Here is a 25,096-nt window from a genome sequence, read left to right as displayed (position 1 = left end):
CTTACGCACTCGTCACAACAAAACAATTGCTTGTAAGCAGCACAGACCCTGCTTGCTTTCCTCCAGACTGACACTTAAAAACATGAGAGATGTATTTCAACTGAACTTCACAAGCTCTTTTTTCTCTCAATGAGGTTTTGCAGACTGACAGTCTCTATAGGTAAGGCTGGGCTAAGAGAAGAGAGTAAAGAAGAAAGCCTGCATGACATCCCACTATAGACCCTTTCAGTACTTAAAGGGGCATTTCAGTACTTAAAGGGGGCCTACAGGAAAGATGGGGACAGACTTTTTAGTAGAGCCTGTAGCGATACGACAAGGAGTAATAGTTTTAAACTGAAGGAGGGTAGATTTAGACTAGATAGAAGGAAGACATTTTTACAGTGCGGGTGGTGAAACACTGGCACAGGCTGCCCAGAGAGGTGGTAGATGCCCCATCCCTGGAAACATTCAAGGCCAGGTTGGACGGGGCTCTGAGCAACCTGATGTAGTTAAAGATCTCCCTGCTCATTGCAGGGTGGTTGGACTAGATGAACTTTAAAGGTCCCTTCCAACACAAACTATTCTGTGATTCTGTGACCCTGAAGTCTGAATTTCAACACAGACACCCGATGGGTGCAAAAAGCCTCCTTTAGTTATTCTGGCTGTAGATGAGTGAGCTTTGGGGTGGCTGGATGTAGCCGTTACCCATCATTAAGTAGAAGGGAAGGAACTGCAACTCCAAGGGCCATCAGGGCACGGGCAGATCTGTGACGGCCGCCTCAGGGTTCACAGCCCACTCGGGATGGGGAGAGCTGTGCCCACGCTCCCCATTAGCCCTGCGAGAGCTCACGCTTCACGGCGGTTTGGAACGAGAAGTATCTGATCCAAAGCACCGATGACACGTGTTGAAAGCCGGCTGACGCCAAGCACTAGATTTTGGGGCAGAGTTTGCATCCTTCTCCAAGCTGTATAATCTGCCTTTTTCTCTTTACTTCACCGAGAGTTTCCGGGCAGCTCCTGCCGGGTCTGTTTGATGTGGGCCACCTTCTCGCTTCACCTTCTAGCCACCCTGCATCTGCACGGGGCGGGGGGGCGCCCGGGGCGGGGAGCGGGCTCCGGTGCAGGGTCCGTTACCCCCCCCGCCCCCCCCCCCCCCGCCGCTTCCTCCGCCGCTGCCCCGCGGGGAGGAGGAGGAGGAGGCGGAGGAGGAGGAAGAGGCGCTGCCGCCGCCTTCCCGGGCCGGAGCGGGGCAGTGCGGTGCCTCCCTCCCTCCTTCCGCCTCCCTCCGCGCCGCCGGCGCCGGGGCTCCATCGGCGGCCCCCGGGACAGGCAGGTAAGGCAGAACCGGGGCCGGGGGCTGCGGGGCCGGGGGCAGCGGGGCCGTCCCCGGGGGGTTGGCGGCTGGCAGAGCGCAGCCCGCAGCAGCCGCTGTCGGCACCTCCTCGGCGTCGCACACGGGTCTGTGAGCGGGCGCTGTGACAAAAGCGGCGTTTCTAAACCTGTGCTTCAAACGGGTCTAGCTTGTGGAATATGAGGGGTCGCAGCCCAGGCTGCCGAATCACCTTGAAAGCTAACGCTTGCCGAGTGTTTTCTTGTTTGTGTGACTTTCTTCTACGAGCCTTTCCTTACGGCCGTGTCACCGCCGTGCTGCACTAAGGCTGTCCCACCTCGTCTCAAGGCGCGATCAGCCTTGAGTGTGAGCTCAGCCACCTGAATAATTCCCCCCTGCTTTCTGCCCCCCGCCGTGGCGATCCTTGCTGGGTGGCGAATGCTCTGATGTCCCCTCGTGCTGGGACACGGCGTACCCCCGCTGTAGGTGACTACACTTGCGTGGTGCCATTCCACAGGCTTCCTTTCTGCGTCCCCAGAAGTCGCAACCCATAATTATTTGGACCGTGAACTGAGCTTTTAGCGTAGAGATGGCCACGAGCTCTCTGCTTGGAATGACAGATGTGCACCTTACTGTGACAAACGCTAATCTGAAATACTTAGCATTGTTTTATGAGTCAAATAAGTGGGAACGTAGCTTTTATAGACAGAAAAACTGACCGCAGCAGAAATGCAGATTAAAAGGTGTCTTGTGACTGCTTGCTTCTGGAGCATTTATTTTCATTTTAGAGTAAATGTTGCCGATGCTTTATCTGACTGTCTCACCTTTTGATATAGTGGGGCTGTAGGGTGAAGCATCGCTTTTTAATTTCTCAGAACTCTCCAGTGACTGGAAGATGGGTCGTTACTTATGGCTGCTATATCAGTGTTTAGGGTATTTTGGGCCATCAGAAAGCAGCATGCATACAAACAGGCTCCCAGTGACGCTTGAGGGAGTACCCAGAGCGGTTTTGCATGTGCTCCTCTCTCCTGTCGGCACACCAGCCCTGCTGCTCGGCTCACACCACCGGTGCAGAAGAGGCCCTTTAGGTGTCCTGGTCTTGTTTCACAGGCGCTGCTCTGGTAGGTGGGGAGGCAGCTCCTGGGCAGGGTGCTACGCGTAGTCTTTTGATGGTTATGGTTTGCAAGTGGGTTACAGCAGGAAAGAGCCCATTTGCTATCACGCTCTCCTCTGATAGGCTTCATATTTCTCTAGGTTTTATTTTATATGTTTTATTTATTGAGAAATTACATCTTATGGTGAAATAATCAAGTTTGTCTCTGCATTTAGCCCTCAGTGAAAGGGTGCTTTACATGTTCTGCTAAAATTCTAAATGAATATTATGAGCATTTTGAACCAAATGATTTCTATGTGAGCTTGCCTGGTGAAACCACTGAAAACTGAGCAATGTGGTTGTATTTGGCACCTGGGTACTCCCTTCTCTCTCTTTTTTTTTTCTTTTTTTTTTTTTTTTTTAATGAAGTAATCTCCCAGGTGTGAAAATCAAAAACAAAGATTTGGAGTTCACAAAGTTGAAACATACTGCCGGTTAGACCTCCATGGTGAAATAACTAGTTCTCAGCCGCTAGACCTGATCTTAACCCTTCAAAACTTACAGGAGTACCACCTTGTTTTTTTATGCTAATACAGAATTTGTAAAATCTTTTAAAACCATTGATTGTGAGGCAGCTAGAGTTATGTCCTAAGTTAAGTTACATTTTAATTCTTAGCTATGGGCTTGCTGTTGCGGATTTGGCGTTGGAATGTATCCAGTAACCTGGCTGACTGCCTACAATGGCTAGAAAGGGAGAAAAATAAAATAGAGCTGATAAAACAATATCAGCTCCATATTGTTTCATCTTGCCCTGAAACAACACTGTATTCAGAAATGCCGTGATAGTGTGGTATCCTGTAATTAAAGTTAAAATAACTGGGAAGTGATTACGTTCACAGAATTGCTTGGAAGCATCAAGAAGTCTTCCCCCTCCACCAAATGTAGGTGCAACCTGTTGTAGATTTAATTCCCTCTGTGTGGTGTTAGCTTATAAACTGGATACACAAGATAAGGTCCACAGTGGTTTTAAGTTTCATACAAATATTTGTATCTCAAATATGCAAAAGATTTTCTGTGTATTAGACAATGGAAGTCTGTGCTTCCTGCTGTCAATGCAAAGATAACGGAAAAAATGTCTTCAGCCCCTGTTAACCATTGACCTATAAGATGTTTTTCTACTTTTGCTTGTTTTGACTTTTTTCAGTAACCTATTACCTTTTTACTGCTGAACTTGGAACTGTGCTTTAGAAAAAGGCAAATTTGTATATGCCAAAGACTGTTGTAACAATCTACAATAGCTCTCCTGCAGAAATAGGATAAGAAAATACCAGTATAAAAATCAAAAGATATGGAAAGCAGTACTTGGCCAAACTGGAGTGGAGGTTGGCTTGGAGAAGAAGGCCTGAGTTGGTGGGTTTTTTTATATTTTGAAGACCACACATGCTTCTGAAGGACATCCATCATATATTTCTGGATTTGGGCTACAGATATTTTTACTATTATGTAGATGTATCTATTTGTACAGAATTACCAATACGTTGGCTAAAAAGTGACAGCAATAGTCACTCAGTTGTTGGCCCATGTAAGTTGAGTGATGATGTTCATTAAATGACCTGCTGATATCCATACCTTCCTCCGTTATGCAGAATGCAAGGGAATGTCTGTCAGTAACACTGACTGAGACCTTCTTCTCACTGCAGAGAGATCAGCCCAATTTACCCTATTCCTCCTGGCCAAGGCCTCATGCTAGCACTAAGCATTAGATACGTCACTGATATAACAGGGCACAGTTCTCCAGAAACCAGTAAAATTTCACCTATGTTATAACAAATGGTCAATTGGGTCTTAAGAAATGTATTTTTGTATCTTACTTCTAAAGGCAAATGCCCCATTTGCTCTGCTGACCCTCAGGCAGAGGAGCACTCTGCTCTCCTGCTTCTGGTCTGGTTTTCTGGTTTTCTAAGTGTATTTTCTAAAGCAAAAAGCATTAAGAAAGAAAGCGGTGTGTAGGTGAGGGAAGCCGGTGTTCTGGTAGACACGTATGCGCTTTGTCTGGCATGGCAGAAGAGGAACTGGGGAGCAGAGGCTTGTGATTGACCACTGCCCCGTGGCCATTACAGCTCCGGCAGTTCTCAGTCATCCCCCATCCCCTGCCCCGGCTCAGCAACACGGGCAGTGATTCAGACTCAGGGAAAATACCATGTGAGGTAAAACTTTGAAAACCAGATGGACTTCTTTTTACAGGTGGGGAGACGAGTCTCTTTGTAGGAGATGCTTTGCAGGGAGCGGAGTGGGTTTTTACAATTTCCTAAGTGCAGAGGTGGGATGGAGTAAGGAGAGGTCTGATCCTTGCAAGCACAGTGAAGTGGCTGCTGTGCTCAAATGGGATCATGAAACCTCTGAAAGAGTAGCAAAAGCCTTCTGGGAGCAGGCCTGTCCATCATGGGCAGGATTTACCTTTCTTAGGAAGAATGACATTGCCTAGGGCAAGCCTTTGGTTTTGACAATACCCAAACATTTAGGAGGAACATGACATTGGTGAAAAGATGCCTCTTGGTTGGATGCCTCTGTCCTGTGGTCTGGGTGGTTCAGTAAAGCTCATGCCTAGCTTGGTGTGGTCCAGCCTTGGTACTGTGGGCAGGAGAGATGGTTTTTGAGACCCTGCCACAGAGAGAGGAGTTGATTTGGGAGACCCCAAGCCTGGCCGATGGCTGATGTACAAGAGCTGTTCCCCATCTGCCAGGGGCAGCCATGGGACTCGGAGATGGAGAGAAGTGTTTGGCTGGGTTTGCAGTCACAGCCCCTCCTCCGAGGCAAAGCAGCAGGCTGCCAACTGGGCTGCCCTGTTTCATTTCTTAAGGTGAAAATCCTATGCGACATTAAACAAATGCAGGAAAAAGTTAAAAAAAAAAAAAAAGAAGGTTGCAGTGTGCTGGGCTATGTGGAACCTGGGTGAACGCTTTCTTGGCATTGCGGCTTTTCCTCATTCATGTTTCTCTTATCAGCGGATGTATGAATGGGTACCCCTTTGCCACATGTAGGGTATAACGTCATGTATGCTCAAGTAGGTCACGGCTGAGTTTCCTGTCTGGAGGGGTTTTACTCAGCCCTGTGCCTATTGTGAGCTGCGACGTGATGAAAGTGTAAGAACGCTTCAGATCTAGGTCTTGGTTCCACTTGAATGTGGGGTAGAAAAACCTGGCTTTGGGTGGTACGGGCAGCGGGATTCTTCCTGCTGAACCAGGGTCCGGGCAGGACACCAGGACCTTGCCATTCTGAAGAGTGTACTTTCCCTATCATGTTAGACTGAGACCAATTCCCGACCATTTATGCTTATTAAACAAAAGAAGACTTTTTCCCCTCCCCTTCCTTCATGGTAGCCACATAACTTGCCATCGGACCCACATGGTAACTGCCCATCAATTTTAGCTGAACATAGTAACTCTGTGCTAGGCAGCCCTGTGCAAAAAAAAACCCCATTTTGTCAGGTTCTCTGTACTAGTCTACAGGGTAGGCAAGAGAATCACAATACATCAAATTCATAATGTATTCAGGGTTGCTGCTCGTCCCGTGAATTACAGGATGTCCTATATCACAGGCCCAAGCTCCACATCCTGGCAGAAAGAATAATTGTGTATGTGTGTGTGCATTCCTCCTTCTCTCCCCAATTACAAGCATCTCTTCTCAGCCGAAGTTGCAAACCGCAGCCATTCCTGGTGCCACAGCGGGGGGAGGAGAGAGGGAGCCTCTTCCACCTTGGGTTGTGCGACACAATGTGGGGGATCTGCTCCCAACATGTAAACTGCGTTGAGCTGAAATGACCGCTCTTTCTGTCCCATGGGAGATCCTTTAAACTGGTAATCCTAAATGTACTTTGGGATCTTTTGGAAGTGAAATTGCTACCTAAACTGTAATCCAGCACAGATGCTTAAAAGAACATTTTTTTAGCATGAACAAATCTAGCGCTTGGGTGTGAAGAGTGGCCAGTTCAAAACTGTCAGTGCAACATCCAATTCAGCTTGCTTATGCGTAATGCTTTATGAGATATGTTTAGTTATGTAGCCACATGTGGTTTTCTTTTCCCATCAGGCCACCGTTTCATCCAGACCATGGCTGCTCGGGCTGTTTCAGTTTGCTTTGTCATGGTAGTCTGTGAGGACCAACTCATCCCTGGCGTTGAAGGGGGACTTAGCTTAGGGGACCTCCCATTCTCCCATTCATCCTCAGTGGCGCTTGAATGGAGCGGGTTTAGTTGTTGGGGGGAGGCATATTTACAGTTCTGGTGTGTCAGATGAACTGTGAGGGTCTGTTTTATGGGGGGGGGGGGGGTTGTGAGAAGGACATGGTGAAAGGCCTTGGGGTGTGAGAGCAGAGATCGGCTGGAGAGCAGAGTTCTGTGTCAGGGGCTGCTGGCAGCTCCTCCGCCATCGCAGCAGCTCTCTCTTCCCACCAAGACACTCTCTCAAAGCATGAAGGGGATTACAGCTGTCTGATGAAAAAATAAAGTCATGGGCAAGCAGCAAAATTTCATCAATTTTCCCTCCCTTTTCTTGAACTGAAACCAGCTCTGAAAGTCAGTGTGAAGCAGGCACTCGCCACGAAAACCTGAGACCTTGCCATAAAGGACTGTCTTGGCCTTGCCTTTGCAGTGTCTTAACTTTACTCCTTGTAATTTTGGCCTCAGATGGGACTGGATTGTGGAGTAAGATACTATCAAGCATTAGTGACTGTATTGCATGATGTCTCATAGAGAGTTTAAGCTGAACGTTCTTCCTCAAGATGATAAAAGTCTGGTGACACCTGACAAGTGCCTCTTGTTCCCCGTGTAGCTCGCAACAGTTGAAACACCCCTACATCTGAGAATTGACGTCAAGGGGAGCAGCGATAACAAACTGCTTTGCTAGAGATGCTCACTACCTTGCAGGAGTGAGAGGAAAGGGCAAACACGAGACCACAGCGTTGCCTCAGTTGTGTTTATTTTCGGGTTCAGTGAGAAATTTTTTCCCTGAATGAATACTTATATTTTGACACGAGTGAAACTGAACTCCTTTGGTGTTCCTTGTTGCTTAGGCTGCACTGTATGTGAAGAAGAAATTCTTCAAGGTCACAGCCTGGATTTCCAGTCCTGTATGTGGAGACTTCATTAGTAAGTGGCTGAAATGCAAATAAAAGTTTAACAGTTGTTTAACAGAACCCTAAAAATAATTTTAGAGTAGAATTCTGTGGTATCTGCCTCAATAACTTCAGGAAAATAGGTCTCACTCTTTGGAGTATCTCTCCAGAAAGTATTCAGCAGCGTGGATTTTACTTGAAGAGGTCTTTGTTTTTTAATTTTTAATCCCTATCATAACATACATATGGTTCAGCACAGAGCAACACAGAAACTGAAAGGCTTTGTAGCCTACTAAAGAAAATGAAAGCTGTTGTAAGTACAATCCTTCAAGTAGTATGTCAGCTAGACAGGCACAGGGCATGAGAACATGAAGTTTGGTCTGGTAGCATGACTTCTACAATTTTGAGTGCAATCAAGTGGTAATTCTCGCACCAAGAGTCATGTTATCCCATCTCAGTGAAGTGAGGGTGTGGTATGATGGGGAGGGAATTTTGGTTTTCATTTACGTGAAATTTTCCTTGTAACCTATCCAACATAACAGGGTAAGAGAGTCTGGAATCAGAAGATAAGACCGCTGACCTTGCCAACGCCACCACTTTGGTATGCGCAGCCCTGAATTGCCAGATGTGGGAACAGTAGTGCGGAATCTCAACTGCAGTGTAAATGGTCATGCATTCCGGGTCCGATCTCTTGTCCTTGTTTCGTAGCGGAGGGGACGTATCCTGGTGAAAATGATGCAGGGGAAACTTGACAAACAGGAACTTGCAGTATTTCCTGTCCCCCACTTGTTGCCTTGGGTTTTTCCTCATGCACAGAAGTTCTGACCTGTAACTTCAGGTGTAGCAGCGCTGTCTGCATGAGAGAGGTTTGGGGCTAGGCCACTCAGTAGGTGGAAAAAAAGCAATAGTTATAAAGTGGCCTCTTACTACTACCTCAAAATAAAGACTTTGAGAGGAAATACACCTATTAGTCAATGTGGACGCCAGCACATGAGTTGTGGCCAGTAGTTCATCATCTGAGTCAACTTCACAGCTTTGCCTTCAGCTGAAATTCCCCTGTTTATTATTGAAGTATTTCTTACTGTGTAGCTTCCACGTAGTCTAGCGAGTGCTTGTTTCTGTCTCTATTTAAAACCCGTTCTTAATGTAAGTGTATATTTTTCGTATTAATGATCCTATTAATAAATGTGTTTAAACATAGTATAGTTTTCTGGCATATTCGGTTTGAGTTGAACTGTCATGGTAACGAAAAAGGTATGTTATGTAAATATCTAGTATGTATTTCTAGCATCTTACCACAAAGCGTGTGGTTACCTGGGCTATGTCTTTTGCATGCTCGATTTTGTTAAAAGCGTAATGCGGGGGTATAGATGTTGGAACTGCTCCTGGCGGAGGGTACAGGGCAAGCAGGAGCCGTGCTTAATCCCTTCCTCACAAACCTGTTTAACTCTTGCCTCGGATAACCTAGCTACTCAGTGTCAGGCATCAACTTCAGTGTCGATGCTTTAGCTTGCTGCTAAAGTGTTCTTAACAGACCATCTGAAAAGCAACTAAAAGGCTAACTAAAAAGCGGATATGATTTTATTAAGCTTATTCACTTTTTAGAGAGAGAATGGTTGGGTTTGTGCCTACAGCGGCTGTTAACAGCTATTGTTACGGTGTAGGCGTAAACTTGGCTCACTTCTACTCTACATGAATGACTTGGAAGGGTGGATGCTTGATAAAAGATACAAAGATCATGATTTTAGCAATATGGAGAGTAGGCTGTGGTCTTCAACAACCCAGGAAAAAGGAACAGCACATCTCTGGAGCTGGTTCAAGGCTATCTCATCTGGTTCTGTTAAATTGGTGTTACTATGGTAGGAAAACAGACAGCAGCCATCACTTCTCTCTAACCCAGTTGCTTATCCAGAGGTAGGTTTCTCTTCTGCAAAGTCCCCCCAAATTCCCTGAAAGCCAACTACATATTTTTTTTTTTTTTGCAAACTTTCCCTGACCTCACGACTTCCTTGCAGCTCTTCTCAGCCATGTGCTTACTTTTACGATCGTGCGGCCCTTAGCTGGGAGGTAGCCAATTTGTTACAGATGAGGCTGGACTCATTTTCCCACAAGCCGCCCCTTTGCACTGAGGCGCGAGGATGCGTGTGTAGCTGTCATTCTGTGGGTACCAAAGCACTCAGCTGGATTTTATGCTGCAGGTGCTACAAGTTTTCATCCATTCTGGGAAGCAATATAGTTTCTCTGTAGCTGCAAAGGGAGGGGAGTGAGGGGAGAATATCTTGAGGAGCACTGCAGAAGTGATAAAGGGATTTATACCTGAACTCTGATGAGACAGTTCTGTATGACTAAGGAAAATCTGATGGTTGAAATGATAAAAATAATCTTAAAAGACAATCAGATAAGGAGCTATTGCTTGCTATCAGTTTGGGAAATGGTAGTTTCCCTGAAGAAGTAAAAAGATCCTTTACATTTCTTGTGAATAAAATACAAGTTTAAAAAGCGGGTGACGTGTTGCTAGGTAAATAACTTGCTTCCCTAGGAATAAACAGCATATATAGTTGATGTTTGCAGGATGTCTTAAAACCAAATGCTGGTTTGATTCAATTCAATTTTGAGCAACTTCTCCAAATAAACTGATCTCGCTAGTTGTACTGCTGGCCGGCACATTGTGAGGTGAATTGCTACCTTTTTGAGTACTGTCAGATCATTATACCTGGTCTAGCAGGGCTCCAATGGACAGCATAGTCTGAGCTTTTTTTTTTTTTTTTTCCTAACTAAAAAGTAAAGGCTGGCTTTGAAGATGGTTTCCAAAACCTGTGGATCCATATCACTGGATTTCCTGCAGGCATTGAAGAAATCATAGGTGCTCCATGACTCACTGTGCTTCTCTGTATGCAAGGCATATCAGGTCACTTAAGGGTAGCCTGGAACAGAGAGTGGTTGAGGTGAAGTCATAATTGACGCCTGCTCCTACTTCATGTGGGATGTACCTACAGACCACTTGTACATACCTCTTGTGAGGCATGGAAAATATCTTTTTAATTCATAAAGCCGTTATCAAACTTAAAACAAATCCAGTTCATGGCATTCTTTGGAAATTGTATGTCAACCCAGGAATGAGTGACTCAAGATGTCCATCCTTGGGCTTGTCTGTGTTTTTTCCATGGAGTTCAGGTGAGAGATGCTAGCAACAAGCTGGCTGGGATCACAAGCAGAGGAGAATCTGCACCCAAATGAGTAATTCCAGAACAGTGTTCAGTATTGAGAGTGCAGGGTAGTGCCGGTCCTGCTTTTCTGCCATCAGGAGCCAAGCCAGAATTTCTATGGCTTCAGCTTGTGCCATGCAGATGCACCAGTGGCACTCTGCCATGGCACTCCTTCAGAGCAGAGAACAGACAGGGGTATTGCAGGTTTGCTTATTGCTGGCAAAGTATGTTCAAGTCAGACGAGCTTTCCTTCGGCCACTGACTGAGTTTTCGTGGTAGCTTTTAAGATGATCGCAGGTAAGGATCTAGAAGGCTGGGTGTTGCTTCTGTGTGTTGAAATATTATTGTAGGAGATTGGTTCTGGCTCCAGAACGAATGGGTTTGGGACCAGAGGAGAGGTGCTGCTAGATGGTTATTAGGTGGCTTATTTCCAGCATTCTCCGCTTTAAGAGTGTGTCAACCCAATGGTACAAAACAAGACTGTGATCGTGTTCAAGTTAGTGTAAAATTAGGTTCGTTGTATTGGTATTGGTTACTTGGCATGTACCCTGGCAGAGCAGAAAGAGTTAACTTTAGTAGTTGGAGAACAAGTAGTTCTCTAACTTTAGTAGTCGGAGAACAAGTAGTTGTTTAGGGGAAAAAGTTCATCTTAGAGTGTTTGGAAAGAGAAGTAACTGAGGAAGTATTAGTCATTCCCTGTGCATAAAGCAAGTCATGGTTTGTATGTATTACAGTATTTCAGTTAAAACATGTCAGAAGAGTGTCTTGAACACTGAAATAAACTGAGCTTATTTTTGGTGTAATACATCACGTGCTCACCTGAGATTGTATAACGTGGAAAACCAAACTCAGATTGAGAAGAAAGTGAATTAAATTGACTCCTTTACTGTAATTAAGAAGAAGGACAGCCTCAGGCACTGTTGACTTTTTTTTTTCTTTTTTCTTCCCCATAGATTTGATTTGCTTTTCTCAGATTTGCAGTTTTTTGTACAATAGCAATTGACCTCCTACTTAATGGTGAGCTTTAGGATTCCTAAACAGAATTAGGTTCAACATCTGATTTAGCAGAACGTTTATTTTTCCAGCCCTCTCAATCTCCAGCATGGTGGAGAAGTAGGAAGAGCTTTTGCACAAGCATCGCCCATTTCCTTTGCCAATCTCATCTTTGCCTGTTTCTTTAGTTAGTGGGTGTTACTGTTTCTCTTCCCCTCTTATCGGAAGGGGTGTTTTTCAGAAAAAGGCAAAGGCAGGACATTCTGCTTTGCCGAATGTCCACCCGCTGCCACAGGGCCAGCAGGGGACTGGTGGAGTAGCCTCGGTCTATGTAGAAATTAAATAAATAGACTCTGCTGTGAGCTTCTGCTCTTCCAAATCAATGCCATGCAGGTTTGGAGACAGTTCTTCCATTTTCCTCTCTAACCTTGCTTTGAAAATATTTGCTGGAACAAAGAGGACTGTCTCCATTTGAAGGTATGTACACACGCAGGAAGGACCAGTATACCACATACCGCCTCCCAGTTCAGACCCTGACCTTCCCTTTCTGTTCATGCTTTACCTTTTACCTCTTCTCTTTCAGCTGAGGGCCATTTATATTGGTGCAAGTAAACCAAACTAATATTCTTCACCAGACCTTTACGCTGCACAAGCGAAAAGGCAAATCTCTTGGGGCCTACAAGAAAGCTGGGGAGGGGCTGTTTGCAAGGGCATGTAGCGATAGGACAAGGGGCAATGGTTTTAAACTAGAGCAGGGCAGGTTTAGATTAGACATTGGGAAGAAGTTCTTTACATTGAGGGTGGTGAGGCACTGGCACAGGCTGCCCAGAGAGGTGGTGGAGGCCCCATCCCTGGAGACATTCAAGGCCAGGCTGGATGAGGCTCTGAGCAACCTGATCTAGTTGACGATGTCCCTGCTTACTGCAGGGGGGTTGGACTAGATGGCCTTTAGAGGTCCCTTCCAACCCAACACATTCTGTGATTCTCTTTACGCTTTGCCTCATCTGGCCAGCTGCAGTAAAACTCCTCGCGGCATCCTGAAGTCCTGGTGATGGCACCACAGCTGTGAAGAGCTGCTGTATGTCAGCAGAAAATTAAGTTTACCGTTTTCACTGCACTTTATATGTGGTATTTAGAAATAAAAATAAACCTAAGCAAGAAAGCAAATATCAGTGCATAAAAATATTAGCGAGGCTTGGCTTTTGTCCTCATGTAAGCAGCATGGATTAGGCACCATGGAATAGTTAGTGACAGCATCCTCAGTCAGCTGCTTAAGTTCATCGCTGTGATAGCGCAGCTTCCCTCATTCAAAAACCAGAAATCTACCCTCAAAAAGAAGTCTTTAAAAATAAAGCAAACTTGTTTTTTGTTTGTGGTTTGTTTGTTTGTTTTTAATTACCTTCTCCAATCTTAAATCTTCCTTTGCTTGAATCAAATATGTGATAAAATATAGCTGATTTTGCTGGCTGTTGCAGGAGGTTTTGTCAGAAGGCCCAGCTGGGGAGAAGTTTACCATGTAAAAGTTTGGCCGGCCTGCGTGCTGAGGCCCCCAAATATGCAAAGCTCTTGCCTGGAAGCTGTGTGAATGCAGCAAACCCTGCTGACAGACAGGATATTTTAGCTTATGTCAGACTGCATATGGCTTCTGGTGAGCCCAAAACCACGGGTGTTCAGTAGAAGAGGTCACTTCTGCCTGCAGAAGATTTGAGATTGGGTTTCTTCTGTGGGAAGCGCTGTTCAGTTGTGGTAGGCCACCTCGAAAGGTTTTCATAGTCTACAGCAAGAATAAGGTGGTAACTTTGGATGTTGGAGTGGAATTTAACAATAGTAGCTCATGCTAAAAGCATTATTATGGAAATAATAGCAACCATTAACTGCTGTATATGCGTTGAGCAGAGGAAAATGCAAAGCCACATTATGTATGTGGTTACAGAGCTATCTAGTCTTCTAAAAAAACCCACTAGACTGGCAGAGTATTTGAGGTTTTCTGGGTATGGCTTTGCATATGGTTTTAATTACCTTTCCCATGAATATGATGAATTACAACTACTCTCTATGTATGCATGTACATATAAAGACCTCTTCCCCCCAATAACATAAACAATCTGCCTTTCATGTCACATTATTATTACTCTGTGTGAGGAAAAAGGGGGTGAATGAAGGTAGGCGTTAAAACTTTGATCTATATAGATGATGGTGAAGAACACAAAAATCTTTCACAAGCATTGAAAAAACAGCAAAGCCATGGGCTTGGAGATGAGGAGTGATTGAAGGAGCTGGGACTGTTTAGTTTGAGGAAGAGGAGGCTGAGGGGAGACCTCATCACTCTCTACAACTGCTTGAAAGGACATTGTAGAGAGGCTGGTGCTGGTCTCTTCTCACTGGTAATTAGTGATAGAACAAGAGGGAATGGGTTCAAGCTGCAGCAGGGTAGGTTTAGGCTGGACATTAGGAAAGAATTCTTCACAGAAAGAGTGGTCAGACACTGGAATAGGCTGCCCAGGGAGGTGGTGGAGTCACCATCCCTGGATGTGTTTAAGACTCGTTTAGCTGTGGTGTTAAGGGATATGGCGTAAGGGAGAACTTTGTAGAGTGGAGATGATGGTTGGACTCGATGATCCCAAGGGTCTTTTCCAACCTAAATGATTCTATGATTCTATGTTACAGCCCGATCAACATTGCTTTGCAGGCAATAAATACAGTAGGGGAACACGTTCGTGGTTTGCAGCTCTTGGGTTTTGCTTATCTTCAGTACAGAAGTGAAGATGACTTTCTAGTCTTCAATGAAATCGCAAGATGAACTCGTAATACCTTTTGGCTAACAAAAGAAACATGGGAGGTTGGGGATAGCCCACAATGCAAGAGCTGAATACCTGCTCTGTCACCAATACTATTTCTTGAGGCAGTGACACATTCAAAAGCTTTTTATCTTTAGAGAGGGCAGGTGGCTGAGTGTGCAGAAGGTCATTAGGCTGGGAAAACTTTCGGATTTTGCTACTTTAACTGATGTTTCAAAGTCCTTTTTTTTGTGCCTTGATTTCTGTGTCCCAAACTGAGTTTCAGCTTTATTTTCTTCCAGCAGAGAACACCACAAATGCGAAAGAGGTTTTTGATGTGAATAAAGTGAAGGGAAAAAATAGTCAGTGCAAGCTTATAGGTATTGTGGAATTTTTATGTGGAAGAAATAAGACAAGGTACAAATACTCAGCTGTAGAGGAATGAATAAAAATACAAGAAGCAGTGGAGGATAGTGAAAATTAATCAGGCCATCCTCTGTGTGGTATCCCATAGATAGTGTTGCTAACTCAAAGTTAGCAGTGAATGATTTAAATTAAAAAGATGCCAATGTCAACGTATTTTCTACATCGTGGATGGTAATAATGTAATTTTTGTTTCATAAAGCAGAGGTTCCTTTCCTAAATAATTATCTGTGGGGGGACTGAAGAAGGTGCACTATAAAGCCGTGGAAGGATAAGTTAGTCATTGGAGTGTGCTGCTTACAGGAGGTCACGATAAAGAGCAATAGCTGAGTTTGACGATGGAGACATGTACGTGTCATTCTCCTAAATCTGGACTCATTGTAAGGGGAAAGAAACCCTTTTGCTGCTCTTACCGTTTTTCCCAAGCTGTTCTGTGCGCTTTGGCTCCACTTCTCTTTTGTGATGGTTGTTGCGTTGATGGTCCGGTTTGGTGTGATGAACCACCCTGCTGCCAGCCGACCGTATCGAAGGGGACCATCGCTTTTCCAGCAGCTGCCCTGTCACTTTTTCACCCCAGCTACCTAAGTTAGAGTGCTAAAAGGAAACAAATGCTTGTATTTTGCAAAATGTCGAGCCTGTTTCCGAGGAATTTTATAAAACCTGTGCTGGTTGCAATGAAACACTCCTCCTGTGTGTGTATGTGAGTGGCTTTCAGTTGAACAAAGGATATTTTGCAATATCACATGGTTATCTCAGAATCTCCAGTCAAAGAGTTGTCACTGAGTTACCCCTTACCCTGTTTACTTTTTAACCTAAATTTAGTGCAGGCAAATATGAATTTTAGTTTCACAGGGTCCGATTATATATAAAATTATCCAGTTGTTCTTTGGCTGTACTTTCAAACGGAGCCTAAGGTTTTGCAAACCTTTGGGTATGATTTTGAAATCTATTTGAAAGTAGCCCCCCAAAATTGCATTTCTCTTGGTTAAAAAAAAATAATAAAAAAATAGGTTGCATGTGATGGAAGTGGTTGCTGAGAGTCTGCTGCTAGAAAAAAGAGGAGGAAAAAAAAGTAAATCCGAGTATTTTTTACTTCTCCTTTTTCTGGCATATGATACATTTTGGATATCATTACAGTATTTTTCCCCTCAATTCCAATTTTTAAATTATGACAGTTTATGCTAAAGTATATTTTTCGGTATGTGTATTTTTGTGAAATTTACCATTTGAACAGGGGACTAATAACAGTTGTCTTTTATTTAGTTGTCTTTTACTTTTTGGAGTTTGAATCTGCAACCTCGGATGTGGGGCAAAAAGACTTCTCTTCCATATGAAGCAGAAGAGCAGATTTTGCAATCCTTGCTTACACTGAGTAGTAATTATTCAAATAAGCCTGTGCTGGATACTCATGCAAGTAACTATTCACATGTAACCCAGTTTCTAGTTTCATGATAAAGCAATGGCAGCTTCAGCAGAAAAAACAGGGTAAGGAGTTCTCCTTTTTTTCTTCTTTCTGCACTGTTTCTGCTCTCTACCCAGAACTGCAGCGTGCTGCCTTTTCACTTACCCCACTGCAGCTGTTTGCAGGGACACATGATGAACTTGATCATCAAATTGATCTGAATTACTTAAAAAAAAAAAAAAAAAATATATATATATTTTAGAAGAGTTTCAGATTTGCGTCAGAATTACAGGGTACCACCTATGTACTTAAAATTGACTTTTTTTTTTTTTTTTAAAGTGTAACTAGAGCTTCTACTGAGCTTTCATCCATTTATTCAACTGTTTGAATGTTGCATGTGCTTACTGACTGGTTTACGGTGACTAATTGTTTCAATAAACAAACAGGATCCGGGAGCTGGGAGTGGGAACCAGGCGATACACGGGTTGTGTTGCAAGTGCGGGGGTTACCTCATCGCTTAGTGCCTCAGTTTTCCCCAGGGAAATCGGGGAAAGATGGCATGCATAGGAAGATCTGTCTATAAGTAAAAACTTACTTTGTACATCTTGACCGACACTGACTTAGCAGGGTTATCTTCACAGTCGTTTTCATTTACTTTGAGGAAGGTGTACCTGAAAGGGGCCTACAAGAGAGCTGGGGAGGGGCTGTTTGCAAGGGTATGTAGCGATAGGACGAGGGGCAATGGTTTTAAACTAGAGCAGGGCAGGTTTAGATTAGACATTGGGAAGAAGTTCTTTACAGTGAGGGTGGTGAGACACTGGGACAGGTTGCCCAGAAGAGGTGGTGGAGGCCCCATCCCTGGAGACATTCAAGGCCAGGCTGGATGAGGCTCTGAGCAACCTGATCTAGTTGAAGATGTCCCTGCTTACTGCAGGGGGGTTGGACTAGATGGCCTTTAGAGGTCCCTTCCAACCCAACACATTCTATGATTCTATGACTTCATGGCAGTACAGGTGAATATTTGTATAATGTGAAGATGGATCCGTGCAAGTTGATGCAGACTTTTGGTACTTCAAGTTGAGAATGTTTTCCCCTCCTAAAAAAGCTGTGAATCTGTAACTCTTCTGGATTTCAGTCATAACTCTGAGCACTCAGCATATCTGCAAATTAGGTGTACCTAAGGTTGGCAGGGAACAGGGCAAGTCCTTGGCAGGAGGTACCGTGCAAAGCTTAGATGTGTGGCAGCCCAACGAAACTCCCACAGCTGTTGGGAACAAGATAACAATGCATCATGCAAACAGGTTCATGTCCTGGGGAATGCTCTGGGAACTATGGAATACTTGGCGGGGGCGGGGGGAGGGGGAAGTGTAGAAAAGTTCTAAAACTGTCCTGAAGAAAGAGATGTATGGGTTTGATAAGAGGTAAGGGTGGCTGTTACAGGTGCATCTTCAAAGAACTGTTGCAATTTTGGAAAGGAACTTTCAGAGTAATAGGTGAGGTTTCAGTTGTCCCGAGCCTTATTTATAGACACAGAAATGTGGCTAGAGCCATTGGCTTGGAAAAACCCCCAAACAAAACAGGTTTCTGTGACCAACTGCAGATTCAAAGGCTGATCTTCTGACCTGGGAAACTGGTTCTTATCCACAGGGATCTCCACAGCAGCAATAATTCAGTGTAGCAATCAGGTGCAGACATTGACCAATTACATTATTGATGTTTTTATTTTTTTTAATGCTGATTTTTGTCAAAAGGATTTTTGCTTTGTTTCTTGTATAATGTGAATGTGACCAAAGAGGGCTGGTAGGGAAAAGAAGTATTTTAGCACCACCAGTAGTGAGTTTTGAAATCATGGTTAATTTTGAATCTTTCTTTTGCGTTCTAGTGTAGCGCTCTGGGGATTTCACTGATCACAGTTTCTAAGACAAATAATAATTATGGTTTTTGGTAAGTGCCAACAGAGCATTTGTACTATAGAGACCACAAGGACTGTTTTGAGTGGGAGTGATGTGATGGGAACCCTTACAGGCTGGCATGCTTTAGGTTGATCTGAAAGTTAATACTGGCTTTTAATTCTTTGAACAAAATTTGTACTTTCAGTTCATGGCAGTATCCTTCCTTCTGCAATTACCTTTAGTATTGCCAATTTATTTCTAGAAGGGCAATAAAAAAAAATGTGTCAGCTTGAGTAATTAAAGAATGCACTTTAGACATTTCTTAATTCAAGAAAATCTGTGTTCTTCCCAAGAATGCAATGTGACAGATGACCAGCAAAATGTGTGTGTGTACATGCATCAGAAAAAGAGGAAAAACAGAGATTGTTCATAATAATTACCATTTCCAATCCCATTATAGTCTTTTACTTATGCATCCTAACCTGGTCTTATTGTACAGTTCCATGTAAACCACTGACTAATTTTTTTAGCATATGTAGAGATATACCTTAAAAAGGGATGTTACAAAGCAGGGAACAACTGCATCCAGCTGTGTGAAATGGCAAGCGTGTGGGACATGAGGGTTTAGTTGGCCAAAACAGGGAGTGAAACGCAGCATCAGGACTAGACATGAAGCTGAGAGGTGTCACTTCATGTACTGTCACAACAAATAATGACATGTTTGGGCACAAAGCAAAAGGAGAGGCACTAAAGTGGATTTGTTTACATTTCATTTTATTTTAACTTTACTTTTGTAGGGTAATGTCGTGAGGAGGCCTGTGGCTTTTCAAGCTTCTCTGCACACCACTGTGAAATATTTTGTCCATGCTGAATTTATGTTGCCTGCAGAGAAAAATGTACATACGTTTCCACAGTGAATTTTGAAATACTTTAGGGAGTAAGTAAGTGCATAAATTAAGCTCTGTGAAGAGAAAACTCCCCCCCCCCCCTTTTTCTTTATAGGTTGGAGGGAAATTTCCTACTGGTACAGTGCCTACCTAGGGCTTGGGCTTGGGTTGCCCCCTCCCCACACACACGCACACATACATGAGAAGATATTTGTAGTGACTGGTGCTTCAGCAGGTGCTGCTGTTCTTCAAGCCATGGCTTTAGCCCACAGCCGCGCTGCTGTAGCCCGAGCTGCCGTCGAGGTCTGTGCCTGCAGCATGCCCTGGCTTTGGAGCAGGGCTCGAGGTGGGGACCAGGCGAGCAGAAACCTAGCAAAGGGAAAGGTCATGGGGGAGGAAAAACGTTTTCTGGAACAGCTTCTCCGCAAAGCTCTCTCACACCTTTCATTCCTGCCTCCGTGCCGCCTCATGTGCCAAGCCTGCGCCGGCAGCAGTCTGTGCCATGTGATGAAAGCTCTGGTGGGATCCCTTCCATCGCCACTGCCCAGCCCAGCCGGAGGAATGCTCCCACCCACGGCAGGGTGGCACGGCGGGGCGGCAGCCAGCAGAGGAGGGAGCAGGGCTGCTGAGCTTCAGCTGGCATCTTTGCAAAGAACAGAGAGATCGCCTGGCACCTCTTCATGCTGTGCGACATAGTTTAGTGGTAGTTTGTCAGCGTTAGGCTAATGGTTGGACCTGATGATCTTCAAGGTCTCTTCCAGCCTTAACGATTCTATGATTCGTCTGGCAGGCCGATGGAGCCAGGCTTGCCGACAAAGTTAGCTGCGGGAGCATTTGTTTTTATGCACTCCTAAATCCGTCCTACAGGGAATGATCACGGTGTAAAACTTTACAGCAGCTCCGTGTCACTGAGTGACCAGAACTGTCAAAAGTGAATGATTTAGGTTGTTGGTGGTCAGCATGTAGTCTTTCTAAACAGGATACGGAGGGCATATACTTAGCAGTTTCTGAAAAATAATCTTTAATTCTCTGTTCTCAAACTGACATCTTCTAAACGCTCATTTGCGTCTGAAAACTTTCATTACTATAACTGAGGTGAATTTTCAAAATGACTTTTACTGATCCATGTTCAATTTTGTAATTAAAACTTTTTTGCACATGCCGTAGCAATTAAAACTCTTGGTACACATTAGGACTTTGCGGTGAAGGGCAGTTGTACGCTGCCGTTTGCCTGGAGCACGTTTCGGACTTCTCACCCATATTTTCTGTGTTGTAATCTGCAGGGTCCCTTATTTCATCCCAGTCAGGTACAACTTTTGGCTTCCCGGGAGCGAGTCAGTGCAGCCCTCCGTTGAGCAAAGCCTGAACTTTCTTGTCTAATAATTAACTTTTGTAAAATTCCAAGTGCTTAGGATAGGCTCCAGCTTTGTGTGTGTTCAGGTAGTTTCATTTGTAAGTAGAAGCTCTTTTCACTACAGAAGTCTCCAGATCTGCGATCCTCCAAGGATACCATAATGATTTCTTTCTCTCGTCTTCACAGGAACTGATATTCAATGGCTAGAAACAGAGGTGACAAGTGGCTGAAATGAATACGACTACTATCCTACAAGAGATTTTGATTAAAAGATCACAGCAGAAGAAAAGGACTTCTCCCTTAAACTACAAAGAGAGGCTTTTTGTACTTACAAAGTCTATGCTAACATATTATGAAGGTCGAGCGGAGGTAGGAGACACAGATTTATACTACAGACTGCCTTTTGTTCCTTTTTGCTTTTGCATACTATTGGCTTTTTTCCTACTGTATACCATGCTGTCAGGAGTGGATGGGGACAATAGCCATGGGTGGCAAGGAACATGAGCTGCCATTTCTCTATTTATAATGCAGATTGACAGGGGTAACTGCTAGTCACTGTGAACTGTTTCTTAATCAGACCAGTAGTACATAGCCGGGTTGCCAGGAAAAAGATAAAACAGCTTTTATAGCTGGTCATCAAAGCTGATTTCTTTCTCTTTCCCTAGGGATGAAAGATCAGTGCTATCACCAAGTGGGGAAAAGGCAGAAAAACTTACAATCGTCGTTGCTTGTGGCCATGTTTACTGTGAAGGCCGTGACTTTCACATCTGGGAATGAGCTGAATTCAAACAGGAGAAAGAGCATTTGATAGGAGCAGTGCATTGCAGGCCAAGTTCGCTAGAGATGAGATCTGTTAGAGTGGATCACGTAACCTAGTGATTGAGATGAAGTTGGAAGCAGTTTATCTTTAGCAGCACAAGCAGCTCATCCCTGTTACTACTTTCTGTGTAAATTCAGTTACACCCGAAGTCAACTGTGTAAACTAGGCAAATTATTGGCCAGCATTTTTTTTCAAATGAGCTCCAGACTCAGTTTCATCAAGATCACGTGCCCCTAGAGTGCCCCATCATATCTTTAGTGCTGGGGGTGTGATTTTTCCGCTTAACTGGGGCTACTTTCCAGATTTGTCACAATGCTGAAGGGTATTAAAATGGATGCAGTAGCTAGTGGAGTGTGCTCTACACCCTGGGAAGCCATTCAACAAATAAAATGTAATGGAGATGACTCTGCAACCTCTTGTGTCAGCAGTCTTGCCTCTGATGAATGAAGGGGCTCCAGGAGAGCTAAGGCCTCCTAAGCCTGTTTCTCTGCCAGAGCTTGCTCCAAGACCACAGCAGTCTGATGTAGCTGCTGTTCTCTGAATATAGTTTGGAAACAGTCAAGGATTAAGAACAAGATCACAGACTGGCTGAGGCTGGAAGTGACCTCTGTGGCCCATCTGGTCCAAGTCCCTCCTCAAGCAGAGCTGCCTAGAGCTGGTTGCCCAGGACTGTGTCCTGATGGCTTTTGAATATCTTCGTGGCTGGAGATTCCACAGCCTCCGTAGGCAACCTGTGCCAGTGTTCTCAGTCCACTCTCACAATAAACCCAAAAATAAATTGTTTCCTGACATTCAGACGGAGTCTCCTTTCTTTCAGTTTGTGCCCATTGACTCTCTCCTATCACTGGCCACCACTGGAAATAGCCTGGCTCTGTCCTCTTTGCGCCCTCCCCTCTGGTATTTATATACATTGATGAGATCCCCCCTGACCCTTCTCTTCTCCAGGCTAAACAGTCCCAGCTCCCTCAGCCTTTCCTCATAGGAGAGATACTCCAGTCCCTTTATCACCTTTGTGACCCTTTCCTGGGCTCTCTCCAGTATGTCCAGGTCTCTCTTGTACCAGGGATCCCAGAACTGGACACAGTACTGCAAGTGTGGCCTCACCAGTACGGAGCAGAGGGGAAGGATCACCTCCCTCAATCTGCTGGCAATACTTTGTCTAAGGTAGCCCTGGATGCCATTTGCCTTCTTTGTGGCAAGGGCACATTGCTGGCTCATCTTCAGCTTGGTATCCACCAGGACCCTCGGGTCCTTTTCTGCCAAGCTGCTTTCCAGCTGGGTGTATATTGGCGCATGGGGTTGTTCCTCCCCAGGTGCAGGACTTTGCACTTGTTGAAGTTCATGAGGTTCCTGTCAGCCCGTTTCTCCCGCCTGTCGAGGTCCCTCTGGATGGCAGCATGGCCGTCTGGTGTATCAGACACTCCTCCCAGTTTGGTGTCATCAGCAAACTTGCTGAGGGTACACTCTGACCCATCACCCAGGTCACTAATGAAGATGTTGAACAGGACTAGACCCAGTTTTGACCCTTGGGGTACAGCACTAGTTACTGGCTTCCAACTAGACTTTGTGCCACTGACCACTACCCTCTGGGTCTGGCTGTTCAGCCAGTTTTCAGTCCACCTCAGAATATGAATTAATGTATTTTTACTGACTATGGAGTTAAAATACATACTTACTTTAGAATGCTTTTTTTTTTTTTAAATGCCCCCACCCAGAATAAATAGGTGGGGTCTAAGAAGCCCTCTGAAATGTCTTGCATGCTTGTCCTGTGTCAGCCGACATTCAGGTCAAATAGAACTGTAACTAACAGGTTTTGCAGGTCTAGCTGTCACCCTTTAAGAAGTTACCACTTCCAGCTTTCAGCTTTACATTTCCCCTGCGGGGTAACGTCCTCTGGCTAAAATACCTTTCCAGGAGACTGACTGGTCTGAGAGAGGGTTTAAACTATTGGGGTTTTTTTGCAGTGAGATGGATCAGGGCTGCCCATACTGCCTGCGCAGCTGAGGGCACTGACTTCTTAAAATGTTCCAGCCTAAGATAAGGATAGTTGGGGTGAAAATATACATTACACCTACGCTTGCCCAGCAGTTTGCTGCTGAAACAGGCAGGTCCATCTCATCCCTGTCCTAGCCTTGCAGGCTTTCCCCATCCGCTTGAATTGGTCCTGCCACTTCTTGTAATCCATACTGCTCCGAAAAAAACCTGCTAATCAGCAGAAAGGTGTTTTATCTGGTTTTATTTTTGCTGGATTAGTGTTCTGCTGGATGAGCAAGCTGCATTCGCGTGGTGCAGGATCTAAGAAGTGCCAGAGGCGGTGCCAGGTGGTGGAGGAGGACAGGATGCTCCCACTGTTGACAGCAGCAGGTTGTTAGACTGGCTCAGCCGTAACGCATAGCTTTCCAACCTCAAAACTTTTTGATTTTCACTGTTCCTCCCGCTTTAGTTTCTTTTAAACATTAATCAGCATTTTATTTTATTAACAATATTGTTCGAAAACAATGAGCTCTGATCTTTGAGGGGCACGCTGAATATTTTTGTCAGCAATACTCAGTCTCTATTCTAAAAAAAAATAAAATACTGTGTGACTAAGATCTCTGTGACACAGTGGTAGTTATTCCTTTGTGTCACTGGGCAACTGAAATGGAAAAAGTTTGGGGGTTTTATCAGTTGTTGGGTTTTTGTTTGTTTTTAAAGCCGATGATGGTGGCTGTAAATTTGCATTTAAAGTAAGACATTTGTATATTCTGGCTGAAGTAGTTTATATAAAAAGGCAAAGAAATTACTAAAGATTAAAATAATTCTGGCCCCTCTGAATAGTTGAAGGTTTGCTACTGAAATAAATGTGACTACTGTGTATGCTGGTTGAATTTAAAGATATGACAGAGGAAAGGATAGATACGGACTGATCTCATTTCAGGCTTGGCAATATTGAAAGTCCAGATTGGTAAGATAAGCATGGAAATCCAAGCCAAGAAGATCCCACACCCTTATTTTAATCACGTAACTGCAGTGGTAGCAGTCTGCCAAGGGAGGCTGACTTCTGCTCCTCTGGGCAAGTGTATGATTCCCAGGGTGTTCGTTGGCCAAACTGAAGTCTTTTCTTGTTTTTTCCATTCTAACTTCTACGGGAGTTCAGTAGAGAGAGTGCAAGAAGAACCCAGGGTTTTGTGGTCACGTGAATAGTCATACCGCTTCTTTTTAAAAACAAGATTAAATTAAATCTTGTTAACCAGATTAGTCAATACTCAAAGTGTGGGCAAGTCAGGATTGTAAATAAGGTGACAGAATTAGATTTTTTGGTATGTCTGGTGACAGAAGTGGAACACTTATGACAACAGAAAGCAGTCAACCATAGCAAACGTTGTTCTTGTAAATGCTACGGAGAGTTTTAATTGAGCCTGTTCTGTGCAGCCGGTGGTGGGGGATCACCTGCTCTTTGACCAGAAACTGCGCATTATAGAAGCGCTCTTCTCTATTTTTTCTGTCCTATGTCTTGACAAAGTGCCATATACCTACTTGGAGCAATAAACAATTATCTCATAACCATGACTACTAGCAACAGGGTAAATCTTGTTTAAACTTGCTCATAACCTATTTAAATTTTTTATACGTGCTTTCAAGCAGCTCAGGCACCCTGTCATGGTGCAAAGTGCCTACAGTGAAGCTGGAGCTGCGCTGCTGCCATGAGGAGGAGAAATGTAGCTTCTGCACTTAGAAATATTGCCGGACTGTAGGTCATGGAGGAGGTGTGTGAGCTATTGGTGAAGCATAACTACAGAATCAGTGAAGAGGCTGAATTTCAAGACTGGTTTCAAAGGCAAGAAACCT

The 25,096-nt window shown here is 44.4% G+C and overlaps 1 protein-coding gene across 4 annotated transcripts in view; it reads left to right on the top strand.

The window, feature by feature from the left end:
* Window positions 1-1,160: 1,160 nt before the first annotated feature.
* Window positions 1,161-25,096, top strand: part of TEC (tec protein tyrosine kinase) — a 54,645-nt gene continuing 30,709 nt past the window's right edge. Inside the window, exons 1-2 of one of the 4 annotated variants that reach the window (XM_063336389.1) lie at window positions 1,161-1,312; window positions 20,635-20,817. In XM_063336389.1, coding sequence (XP_063192459.1) covers window positions 20,680-20,817 — 138 coding nt within the window. In that variant the 5' untranslated portion in view covers window positions 1,161-1,312; window positions 20,635-20,679. Of the gene's footprint in view, window positions 1,313-19,129; window positions 19,145-20,562; window positions 20,818-25,096 lie in introns of those variants that run through there. The other 3 variants (XM_063336391.1, XM_063336392.1, XM_063336390.1) reach the window with 3 other exon arrangements.

Source organism: Chroicocephalus ridibundus, chromosome 5 (assembly GCF_963924245.1).
Source record: "Chroicocephalus ridibundus chromosome 5, bChrRid1.1, whole genome shotgun sequence".
NCBI classification, from domain to species: domain Eukaryota; kingdom Metazoa; phylum Chordata; class Aves; order Charadriiformes; family Laridae; genus Chroicocephalus; species Chroicocephalus ridibundus.
This window is presented reverse-complemented; position numbering and strand designations above follow the sequence as displayed.